The 12,804-nt window shown below is 40.5% G+C and overlaps 1 protein-coding gene across 1 annotated transcript in view; it reads right to left on the bottom strand.

Annotated features, from left to right (window-relative positions):
• Positions 1 to 12,804, bottom strand: part of LOC308683532 (uncharacterized protein) — a 69,139-nt gene that overhangs the window by 33,007 nt on the left and 23,328 nt on the right. Inside the window, exon 6 of the mRNA XM_081354008.1 lies at positions 1,137 to 1,306. Coding sequence (XP_081210134.1) covers positions 1,137 to 1,306 — 170 coding nt within the window. The remainder of the gene's footprint in view (positions 1 to 1,136; positions 1,307 to 12,804) is intronic.

Genomic DNA, 12,804 nt, shown 5'->3' with positions numbered 1-12,804 from the left:
GTTACGTCTCCCTGCCACTTCCGCTGTACCACTGGAACGCCTGAGTTCAGTCTCGGCTCCTCAGCGAAGACATATCTGCATGTTGCCAATGTACTTCCTTATATACCCCCAGGGTGGGGCGGAGTTTTCATTGCCATTGGCTCGTTTTATGTACTCGAAGATGATAGGCTTTCTAAGCGAAACCCCATTCATCGTCATCCGACATAACGTCTCCGTTAATTTTTCCTTATTTTTATTTTTTTATACTTTGAAACAATTTAACAAATCTGGAGTACAATTTATATTTAAAACAAATTCAGTAATTGTACATTTTTGTATTTGTGATTGCACTGAGCAAGAATAAGAAGCTTGCTTATACACATGTTCTCTCCCTGGATGTACATAGTTAAATTTTTATTTGATTTGATTTTTCATTATTTTTTACCCTAATTAATAATAATAATAAAAAAATTGTTTTATTTAACTTTTCCTTTTTTGTCTTTCTTTTTTTAAAGGGAAAAAATATCCTTTGAAACAATTTAACAAATCTGGAGTACAATTTATATTTATAATTGTACATATTTGTATTTGTAAAGACACTTTGTGATTGCATTGAGCACGATGCACACTGAAATATACTATATGATTGAACTCTGTGACCCTGGACCACAGAACCAGTCTCGAGTCGCACGGGTATATCTGTGGCAATAGCCAACAATACATGTTATGGGTCAAAATTAGCGATTATTTTTCTTCTATGCCAAAAGTCATGAGGATATTAAGTAAAGATCATGATCCATGAAGATATTTAGTAAATTTCCTACCGTAAATATATAAAACATTTATATTTGTGAGTGAATGCAGCACAATAGAGAACATGAATGCACAACTTTAAAGGCGATTTTCTCAATGTTTAGATTTTTTTGCACTCTCAGATTCCAGATTTCCAATAGTTGTATCTCAGCCAAAAATTGTCCTAACAAACCATACATCAGTGGAAAGCTTATTTATTATAAGCTTTCAGATTATGTATACATCTCAATTTAAAACAAATTTACCCATGTGACTGGCTTTGTGGTCCAGGGTCACATATGAATGATCAAAATAAGCATAAAATGACACAAGAAGCAGCAGCATGCGTGTGGGAGCAGACCCACCACAGTGCTTGTCGATGAAGTCCTTTATCGGGCCGAGGTTGGGCTGAAACACCAGCTCCCACTGACTCCATTCCTGCAGATCCTGCAGAAGAGGCGCCGAGCGCAGACACACACATGCATGATGCCGGCTCACCTCGCCCAGCAGACCCACCGTATCTGACACACACTCCCTGAGAACACACACACAATCAATGAGGCCTCCTATCAACAGGGTCTTATGAAGGACAGTGTAAGTTCATCTGACAACTCTGAGATGTTGGGCTTTTCAGAAAGTGTTTTTCAGACTAGTGGAAAGAAAACATCCAAGATATATTTTAACTATATCTTTTAGAGCACTAAAATTTTATTTGAATGTATTTGAAAAGTCTCTTCTGCTCATCAAGGATGCATTTATTTGATCAAAATACAGTATTAACCATGAAATATTATTATAATGTATATCATCATTTTCTATGTGAATATACAGTAAAGTGTAATTGTAGTGGCAAAAACAATGTTTGGTTTTTCCTGTAACCCCCTGTTATTGTTTCCAACCACCTGGAGAATGCAAGTACAGGGTCAGACTCACAGCCCGAATCCAAGAAAATCCAAGAGTGTTGTCGTTGAATGTTTGTCGGTATTTATTGCAAATAAATATAAAGTACAAAACAAAAATGAAAACTGGTTTAAATGTCTTTAAATATTCCTTTGTAGCACTTGGAGTTCAGCTTTCTCATACAGGCCAAGCTCCAGTAAGGCAGATCCAGGCCGAGGTCAAAGACTGTAGCCGTTTCTCAATACCAAGTACGCAAAGTTCGGACTTGAGTCCTTGGTAGTTCGGACTGACAAGTTCGACTCAGGAGAACGAACTCCCGAGGATGGGAGGACGCGAGTCCGAATTCTGCAAATGGAACAGCGGCGTAGGCTACTTGATAGCGTCACTCAGCTTGCTCTGGCTACTCCGGTTATCTCTTTATAGGCTACAAATAAAACAAAATATGTTATAAACCACCACTTTGCCTCTTTTCATTTTCATTTAAAAAAGATCTTTAACATAATGGCCACACAAATGAGGTTCAGGCAACGCAATTGATTATCTTCACTGCATATTTACAACAACACGAAATATAAAGCACAACCCTGACTCTTTTTGTTTTCATTTTAAAAATATGATGAATAAAAAACATTATAATATTGATCATTAAAACGAACATTTAGCAAAAAGAGACAGGGTTGTGTAATATATGTATATACAGGGCTCCAGACTAACTTCTTTTATTAGGAGCGCTGTAGCCCCTGACTTAAAATTTTAGGAGCGCAAGCAGAAAATTTAGGGGCACACCTTCACATTTTCCCCCTAAATAACTATTACAGACAAATGCTTTGATAATAAATCGATTAAGCGTACAGAAATTATGGTGCAGTTTTATTTTAAGATCACAGGGCTCCAGACTAACATCTGAGGGCCGCGGCTCTAAGTTCTACAGAAAGTATTTGGTAGCACTGTGGGATGATAAAGCACTGAGCTAAATTTGAGGTGTATAGATAAAGTTAAATTTAATTATTATCCTTCATAATGTCTTAATATTATTTCAAAAGCAAAATGAGTGACAAAATAGATATTAGGGAGTGAAAATAGCCAATAAGCACCCTCAGCAGCTGTTTACAATGGTAATTTAGTCTTCTTTTTAAAAAAAATAAGTGTGAGTTTTCCTACTTCTTGAAACTTTCAGTTTTATAAATAGAGACAATCTTTAAAGGATGAACAAAAATGTTTTGGTCGACACATAAAAAAAAAATATTTTAATAGGATATAGTTTTGAAGTGCTGTAAAAAGATAGGCTACTTTCATAACCACAGTATACCATAGTTATAGTTATGTCTGGTTCAGAATACGCAATTTTTTTGTCTGTTACTATAGTCAATGTATCAGATTACACGATTTCGAGTCTCGACTCCTAAAAATCTTGTCATGTCCTGGACAAGAAACATTGTCAGACTACACATTGCTTTACGACCAGTCATCTCGAGCCGTCTCACACACATATTCACTCGCACATGTACACACGCACGCACACACTCTCACTCTCTCTCGCTCGCTCGCTCGCTCGCTCGCTCACTCACTCACTCACTCGCGCGCGGGCGCACACACACACACACACACACTCATTCACTCGCGCGCGCGCACACACACACACACACACTCATTCACTCGGAACCCTTCATGGAGGACCGTTAAAAAATTAATTGTCGTGATATCGTAAACAAAGCATCGCAGACGCGACGTCGGTTGTCGCCCACTATGAACGAGATGAAATTTACTGGTCGCACATGTGCGACTGGATGTAAAATTTAGTCGCACACTCTCAAATTTTGGTCGCAAAATGCGACCATTTGGTCGCAGTCTGGAGCCCTGATATACAGTGAAGAGAATGAAGGCAACATGTAAGCTATTATAATAAAATATTTTATGTTTTAAATATATAAATAAAATGACATAACCTTTTTTGCTAAATGTCAGTTTTAATGATCAATAATAGCCATTCTAAAAGTATAAGTAGCCTAAAAGGTATAAGAAGCTATACAATAATAAAGCCAACGATTCAGTCAAACATAAGTCAGCTCTCTAGGCTACATAGTTAAATAGACTAACGTTAAATAAAGCTATAACTTCACTTTGCCCTCAGCTAAAACGTTTTGCCAGGGAACAAATAATACATTAATGAGACAAATAAAATAAATAAATCGCCTGTTGGATATACACAAGACGATTTAAATGTCATGTTATAACCATAGACTGTAAAAGGTTATACCACTAGACTAGAGACATCCGAGCCAATGGCAAGTCAGCAGCAGAAGCCGAGGAAAGGCTGTTCTCGGCGGGGTACGAGTGCCGAGCGTCCGATTTCCTGGTTCTCACAACTCCGAAAACGTCAGATCAAATTTTCAAATAGGCGCTATCTTTATAAATAAACCAAAGATTTGAGCTTTAAACAACTACATTCTCGCCTGAAATACTCTTAAAACTACATTTCGTGACATAAGCAGTATTTTTAAATTACGCGGGGTTTCTCCTCTGCTATTGACGCTTGCTGGTTGGTGTTGTGAGATGCATTCTGGGATACCTGGCTTGTCAAGTCCGCACAAGTCACCTCTTGATGCATCCTCTGTAAAAGGGGCGGATCAAGAACACATCCGGGGATTCGAACTGGACTTGGCTAGATGTGAACTTTGAATTAGAACAGTACTAGGGCAGCGACTGATGACGTTTCACAAGTCCACAAGAACACAAGTACAGACAAGAACGCATATTGAGAAACGGCTTGTATCTGCTGGCACGCCTTCTCCTTCTGTCTCTCCTTCTGCGCTTCATGCTCCAACTTATAGGATATCGCCCTCTCTGCCTGTAGAAGGTGTACCACTCAAATGCAATAGAAAAGACAATTATAAGTAAATTAAGAAACCAAAAAATAAACTCAAATGCGGCTCCTAGACACCGGCCACTAATTGTTCTCTATAGAATCAATTATTTAAAATAAATACAAAAAAGGAGCCAGAAATCAACTAATCTCTTAATGCTTTTAGAAAAATACGTATATATGTATACATTACATCCCTTATTGGTGATCTTTAAGGGGCACCGGACACTCTTCATTTTCCAGAATTCAGCACAGCTTGGTAATGGGCCTATCAAGGATTGAAGTCTGTGTCTGGAGCTTCACGGATCGGGCCAGCCCCTTTCGATCAGGCTTGGTCTCTAGAACTCTTCCTAATGGCCATGACCCTCTAGGAGCAGTGGGGTCAACCACCAGAACAAGATTTCCAACATTCAGGTTCTTCTTCACTACAGTCCATTTTTGCCTTTCCTGGAGTAGAAGAAGGTATTCTTTGGTCCATCTATGCCAGAAGAGATCTGCCATATACTGGACCTGTTTCCAGCGGCGTCTAGCATAAAGGTCTGATTTCAGGAAGATTCCAGGAGGCATAATGGGCTGAGTTTTCAGCAGGAGGAGGTGGTTTGGGGTCAGCGGTTCTAGGTCGTATGGGTCTGAGGACACTGTGGAGAGAAGACGGTTGTTTAGAATAGCCTCTACCTCACAGAATAGAGTTTGAAGACCCTCATCATCGATGGACTGTTGATGGAGTGTGGAGTATATAAGCCTTTCCCAGACTCCGCCATGGTGCGATGCAGCTGGTGGGTTGAAACTCCACTCGATTCCATCAGGAAGCAGGGCATCCTGGATCTTCAACTTGTTCAGTGTCATCAGAGCTTTCTTGAGCTCCACCTGAGCACCCACCAGGTTCGTTCCGTTGTCAGATCTGATGTGCTTAACCTGCCCCCTTCTGCAAACAAATCTCCTCAAAGCGTGAATGCATGAGTCAGTGTCTAATGAGAAAGCTACTTCCAAATGAACAGCTCTGCTAGACATACATGTAAACAGAACTCCATACCTTTTGATGGTGCTTCTTCCTCGCCTCACTTCAATCGGGCCAAAGTAGTCCAATCCGACATTGGTAAAGGGAGGGAGGTCAGGTAGGATTCTTTCTAGCGGCAAATCTGCCATTTTTTGCTCACCTGCTTTGCCCTTCACACGTCGACACATGACACATCTTGAGAGGACCTTTCTTGCTAAGGAGTTGGCTTTAATAATCCAATATTTCTTACGGAGCTCTGAGAGCATGTGGTTCCTGCCACTGTGACCACAACGTTCATGAATGTGTCTTAAAAGAAGAATGTAAATGTGTGAATCTTTGGGCAAGATACAGGGGTGTTTAGTTTCATCAGGCATGGCAGATTTATGCACCCGGCCACCTACTCTTAAGATGCCTTCATCTAGCACAGGATCAAGCCTACAGATCCTGCTGCTCCTTTTCACTTTAGGTGGGGTCATTTGCAGTGTTGTAATTTCAGCTGGGAATGCTTGCTTCTGAACATAAGAGATAACTGACCTTTCTGCCTGTAAGAGATCTTCCACTGTGAGGAGCTGTCCACCGGATTTGGTCCTGGAAACCTCAAGGTTTGGGCTCACCTTTTGGCTGTGTGAGCGGGTAGTGACTTGATACGATGGAAAGCCATTTTGTTTTTTGATTCTCAGTATCAAGGCCTTTTTCAGTTTGATGTACCATGCCACTGCTTTAAGTAGCTTAATCCAATTTGAAAAGTATGAAATAAGCTGGTCTGTGGGTGTTTCAGTGTTTACCACTGTTGTAAACACAGTAGTGTTTCTCCTGACCTCTGGATCATCCTGTAACACTGAGCCCAATGCCTCCACCTCTAACCAACTTTCCTCAGGTTTCCATAGGAACTCTGGTCCATGCATCCACCTCCTTTGTTCCATGAATTTACCTGCACTCAATCCTCTCGAGGAATCATCAGCTGGATTATCTTTACTTCTTGCGTATCTCCACTGAGACAGCTCCGAGTTATCCCGAATCAGCAAGACCCTGTTGGCTACATACGTTTTAAATCTTGCAGTGTCACTTCTAATGTACTTAAGTACGGTTTGGCTGTCAGTCCAGAAAACCGAGGGCTTTAAGGGTAGATGTAGTTCTCTCCTTAGCATTTTGTCCACCTTTACCAACAATGCTGCAGCGGCCAGCTCCAGACGTGGTACTGTGATGTTCTTTAAAGGAAGGACTCTGGACTTTCCCATGAGAAAAGTGATATGTACAATGTCCTGTTCATTAGCTTGTCTTATGTAGCTCACTGAGCCATAGCCATTCTCACTGGCGTCAGCAAAGTGGTGCAGTTCTGCACACTTTGTTGTTCCATAGCCTTTTGGTTTCAAACAACGTGCAACACTGAAGCCTTTTATTCTTTCTAAACTGTTTGTCCATCCTTTCCACCTGTCTACTACAGCTTGGGGCAAAGTTTCGTCCCATCCAAAGCCTCTCTGGCAGAGCTCCTGTAGCAACTGCTTGGCTGGGAGAATGAGAGGAGCAAGAAACCCGAGGGGATCAAAAATGGAACTTACAACAGAAAGTATGCCTCTGCGGGTATGTGGCTTCTGGCTTAAATTGATGTTAAACTGGAAATGGTCAGAGTCCACACACCACTGCAATCCCAGGGCTCTTTCCATTGGTAGGCTGTCTTTGTCAAGATCCAGTGTTTTGATTTCTTTTGCCCATTTTTCTTTTGGAATGGATGCTAGAACTGCCTGATTATTGCTGACCCATTGAGTCAGCTGGAATCCACCTTTGTAGCATAGTGCAGTGAGGTCTTTTACTAGCTGGATGGCTTCAGACTCTTCAACCACAGACTTAACACAATCATCCACATAAAAGTTGTGCCGGATTGTTTCAGCTACCTGAAGGGGAAAACAGCTTTCATTGTCATCAGCAGTTTTTCGTAATGCAAAACTTGCGCAACTTGGGGAGGACACTGCACCAAAGATGTGCACAAGCATACGGTATTCCTTTGGGGTTTGACTGGTGTCACCCTGTGGCCACCACAGAAAGCGCAAGTAGTCCACACCTGATTTCTCTACTCCCACCTGATGGAACATTGACTTAACATCAGCCATAGTTCCAATGGGTTCTTTGCGGAATCTCCAAATGACTCCAACAAGAGAATTGGTCAGATCAGGACCCTGTAGTAGCTCTGTGTTGAGGGATACACCTTTGTAAGTAGCTGCACAATCAAACACCACTCTAAGTTTCTTCTTTTTGGGGTGATACACTCCGTGGTGTGGTATGTACCATACCTTTCTAGGTGCCTGTGTGAGTTCTTCCTCTGGGACCTCCTCTGCATAATGATTTTCAAAGATGTCATTGATAAAGGCAACATATTCCTGTTTGTATTGTTCATCTTTTTTCATTTTCCTTTTCCGAGTTTGGAGGCGCTGTTCTGCAACTTGGCGATTGTTAGGCTTGCTGACATCAGTTTTGCTAAAGGGCAACTTCAGATAGTAATGTGCATCTTGTAAGATCGCCCCATTGGCTATCTCTAAAAACCTTCTGTCCTCAACTGACATTTCGGTCTTCTCCTCAGATGCTACCTCACTGAAATCCTGATTATACTGTGAGATCAGAAGCTGTTCTAGACTTGTAACTGATATCCTATTCACAGTCACTTTCTCTGCACTGCCATCAGCACTTCTCAGTGGCCTGTTTACAACCCACCCCAATAAGGTTCTAATTGTGTAGGGGCCCCCACCTTGACTATTAACAACCTCCCATGGTTCTATGCACTTTGGAGCATTTGTACCAATCAACAGCTCCACCTTTGAATTAATGCTGGGAAGTTTGACTCGACTTAGATACTTCCATTGTGCTAAGTCTTTCTGCTTCGGAATGCTGTTTGTGGTAACTGGCATTTCTTTTTGAGTGAAGAGATCAGGAAGAGGTAAGAAGTTATTGCTGTCCAGTGCTGAAACTTCCATTTCAGAGACGACATGAGTTGGTTGAGAACAGTTTTTTCTTGATTCATTGTGTGTAGAAGAATGTGTGTTTTTCTTCCCTTCAGATTGAGCCGAAACATAAGATCCTCGGAGCAGAAGGTGGCGGAGGATCCAGGGTCCAGGAGAGCATACACCTGTAAGACTTGGCTGCCCTTTGCTGCCTTAACCTGAACTGGGACAATGGACAGCACACTCTCTAGGTCTCCGGCCCCTATATGACCACATAACCCTGCTGATGCATTGCCAATAACATCAGAGGATCTTTCTGCCTTTTTGATGATACTATCTTTGGCCTCAATATGTAGGACACTAGGGTGAGCTTGCTTACACACTTTACAGCTGAGACGCCTTTTGCAGTCTCTGCTAATGTGGCCTGTGGAGAGACATCCAAAGCATATGCCTTTGGTCTTTATAAAACTGAGCTTGTCTCTATGTGTTATCTTTAAAAAGTCTTTACACAAGTCCAATGTGTGTCTTGAGCTACAGAAGGGGCAAAAAAGATCAAACTTCATCTGCTTTTGGGCAATAGCTATACTAGTGGCAAAACTACTGCCAGATGACTTCGAGGCCTGTGGTTTGACTGGGGATCTAGCCTTTCCTCTACTAGCCGACTGATCTTGAAGATCACCAAATACTGGATCAGCTGCTATGCGAGCTTGTCTTTCAATAAAGCAGACTAGATCTAAAATCCTTACCCTACGACTACATTGTTCTTGCAGCTCATAAGCCTTGTTACGCCATCTCTCCCGAAGCTTGTATGGTAGCTTGAGCACAATATTGAGCACATATTGGATACTGTATCCAGCTCCTCCATATATTCCATTTCCTCCATAGCATTGCAGCAGCTCCTAAGGAACATGGCATAATCCTGTAGTGATTTAAAATCTGCAGATTTTATTTGGGACCAGGATAGGGCTTTTTTCAAGTAAGCACAAGAGATCTTGTATTCGTTTCCAAAATTTTCCTTTAGCAACTCCTTTGCTCTCTTGTAGCCTCTATCTTGTGACAAGTACTCACAGCTCTTGACTAGCCTTTGTGCTAGGCCTCTAGTATATTGAATAAGGAACTGCAATCTATCTTTATTGTTATCAGTTTTGCTTTCAACCATATTTTCAAAGGAGTGAATGAATGACTTGTACTCAAGAACTTGTCCATCAAAGAGTGGAATGCTACCTTGCGATAGTGTAGACAGAAGTTGCTGTTTCATAAGAATCCTTGTTAATTCACTCTGCTTTTCCAGAATTTGAATCATGTGGCTTTCCTGTGCTGAACTGAGTGTAGGAATTTGCCCTCGAGGTACAGTGGACTGAATGGCTGGGACTGACCTTGCTGGCTGGGGAATGACAGGGGGACATCTGCTTCTGCACCCAACAAAGGCATCTGAACTGTGACATCAGACTGGGCAGGTTTATACATTTCTATTTCAGCTTCTTTCAGATAATTAATTTTTGCAGTAGTGGCTTCAATTTCAGAATGCAACTCTAAAGTTTCTCTCTTTTTTCTCAGAATATACTCCTGCTCCTCAATTGCATGCCTTTCTTGCAGCTTTAGCCATTAAAGCCACTCTTTCTGCCTCTGCACTGATGCGCAATGACACAGACGATCCATTATGTGATCCAAATGATTGCGCATCACTATCAGTATCAGAATCTTCTCCTTGGATGACAGAAGAGGTGGCTTCAACTATGGCTTGGGAACCTGGGTTTTCTATGGCTGAAATACATTTTTCAACGTTAGCCATAAAAGCCGTTATCTGTACACATCTAGGCTGATACCATGTTTCGTGGTCTTCTTGATTTGCTTCCTCATCCAACATTTCACTATAGGAGGCATGCACGGCTTTGAACTCTTCAAAAAATTCATTAAACTTAATCATGTTTTGTTTAACTTCATCCAGAAATTCCGGACTAGTCATTAAATCATTCACAATGTTCATTCTCCGTGTTACATGTGACATTTTTCCTCCTCTAGATGAGCGCAATTGCGCGACAGTTTCACTCATGTCTTTAACAGGAGTTATTTCTTCTTCGTTAGAATCAGCCATTATTCTCAAGAAAAAACTTTCCAAAAATCTCAGAAAGTATTTATCTTACTTCAATTAATGCAAAAGTTCTCAAAAATGTAGAAAGCAGTTCGTTTTCTTTCCAAAAATCAACATATCGTTGTATTTCATTCGTTCCAATTTGGCTGTGTTTTCACCGCTCTTATTTGTTTGGCCTCGCTTTATGAAACTCAAAAAAAAAAAACACAGTTCATCAATTCAAAAATCTGCGGTGAAATTCGTTTCTATATCCTTCAAATAATATTCACTTTGAAAGCACATACCTCCATCGAAGTGTTTCTTTGTTTGGCTTGCCGTGCTTAGACCGACGTTTCCTTTGTCTTCATATCGCGTAGTTTCAACATAAATCCGTCTTTGATAAATTCACAGCAAGTCTTTGACGAAATGTAGTGGCAAAAACAATGTTGGGTTTTTCCTGTAACCCCCTGTTATTGTTTCCAACCACCTGGAGAATGCGAGTACAGGGTCAGACTCACAGCCCAAATCCAAGAAAATCCAAGAGTGTTGTCGTTGAATGTTTGTCGGTATTTATTGCAAATAAATATAAAGTACAAAACAAAAATGAAAACTGGTTTAAATGTCTTTAAATATTCCTTTGTAGCACTTGGAGTTCAGCTTTCTCATACAGGCCAAGCTCCAGTAAGGCAGATCCAGGCCGAGGTCAAAGACTGTATCTGCTGGCACGCCTTCTCCTTCTGCACTTCATGCTCTAACTTATAGGATAGTGCCCTCTCTGGCTGTAGAAGGTGTACCACTCAAATGCAATAGAAAATACAATTATAAGTAAATTATGAAACCAAAAAATAAACTCAAATGCGGCTCCTACAGTAATTTATTCCTGTGATCAAAGCTGAATGTTCAGCATCATTACTCCAGTCTTCAGTGTCACATGATCCACCAGAAATCACTCCAGTGTTTCCCCTACCATTATATAAGGGGGGCGCCCCGCCTTCCTAACGGCTCCCCCCGCCCCCCTTGAAGGTCAAGTAAATTTGATTTGATTTTCTTTATAGCGCCAGATAAAAAAAATATATTTTATTACAAAAAATAAATAGCCCTTAAGTAATATGTTATTCTTATTTCCACGATGGCATGTCTTTTCTGTCTGTGTTTGCGCGTTTACAATTATCCCAATGAGTGCGCAAGCGCGCACACTCACACACAAACAAACACTTGCGTCAAATACAGAGCAGTAGCGGACAGAGAGCGCGCGGCGGGAAATATGTCGCTGAACTGAAGATGGCAACACTCACTCTACTGGGAGTAGCAGCTGGAGTAGCTCTCCTGCTCCAAGTCTAACGCCCGTTTCACACATATTTCGTTTGCAGTGTGTATGCGGTGAGTTTTGTTTTCCGTACCCATGTTAACAGTGCTTTCACACTGCACGCGGATGCAGTCCGTCGATGATTGATCCGTTCCAGTTGCGGTGCGTATACACGGGCTCTGGTATACAGCAGTGCAGCGATCGTTTCCGCTCCGAGTCTATTTTTGCCGTTTTTAATATACTGTCTATGATTTTTGCTGTGCTGCAAACGCTGAATTAAAGTGGCAGCGCATGTTTCGTGGTCAAAATGAACACAGATTGACCTGAAAATGTAGTAATTTCACCATAAATGCGATTAATTAAATAAAATGTATGTATTTATACCATAAATTTATTTAATTAAATACTACTTTTTTCATTTTAAGACCGGGGTAAAGCAAGGAAAACTACAATTTACCTCAACAAGGCGACATAATGACATTCGTGGAGGTGGAAAAACAAGTTCTTTGTGACATGCAAGATTTATTGTATTAAAATTGAAATGCAAAAGATTTTAATATAAATACATGGTTAAATATTTTACCACTTGCTTGAGCAACTCAATATATAATTATATAGAAGTAATGCATTGAATAATACATTGTTTAAATTGTGTTTAAACGTGAACGCGCGTTCACAGCAGTGCTGCGTCTGACAGGATTATTCTCTCCAATAAATGCATCATAGAAATAAAAGCTTCTCACAAAAAAAGCCCATTTAAAATTTGTTTGTCATATAAATGTATTAACTAACATTAACGAACAATGAATGAGCAATATATTTGTTAGTATTTATAAATCTTTTTTTAGTTGTTAGTTAAAAAATAAAACTATTTAAGCTCTGGTCCATTAATATAAACAAATACTTCTATAAATTTAACAAAGGTTATTTGCAAAAGTTAATTTGAAAAAGATTTAAATATGT

This window comes from Scardinius erythrophthalmus (genome assembly GCF_964197995.2).
Source record: "Scardinius erythrophthalmus genome assembly, chromosome: 23".
Lineage (NCBI taxonomy): Eukaryota > Metazoa > Chordata > Actinopteri > Cypriniformes > Leuciscidae > Scardinius > Scardinius erythrophthalmus.
The sequence above is the reverse complement of the archived record's forward strand: the minus strand, read 5'-3'. Positions and strand labels throughout refer to the sequence as shown.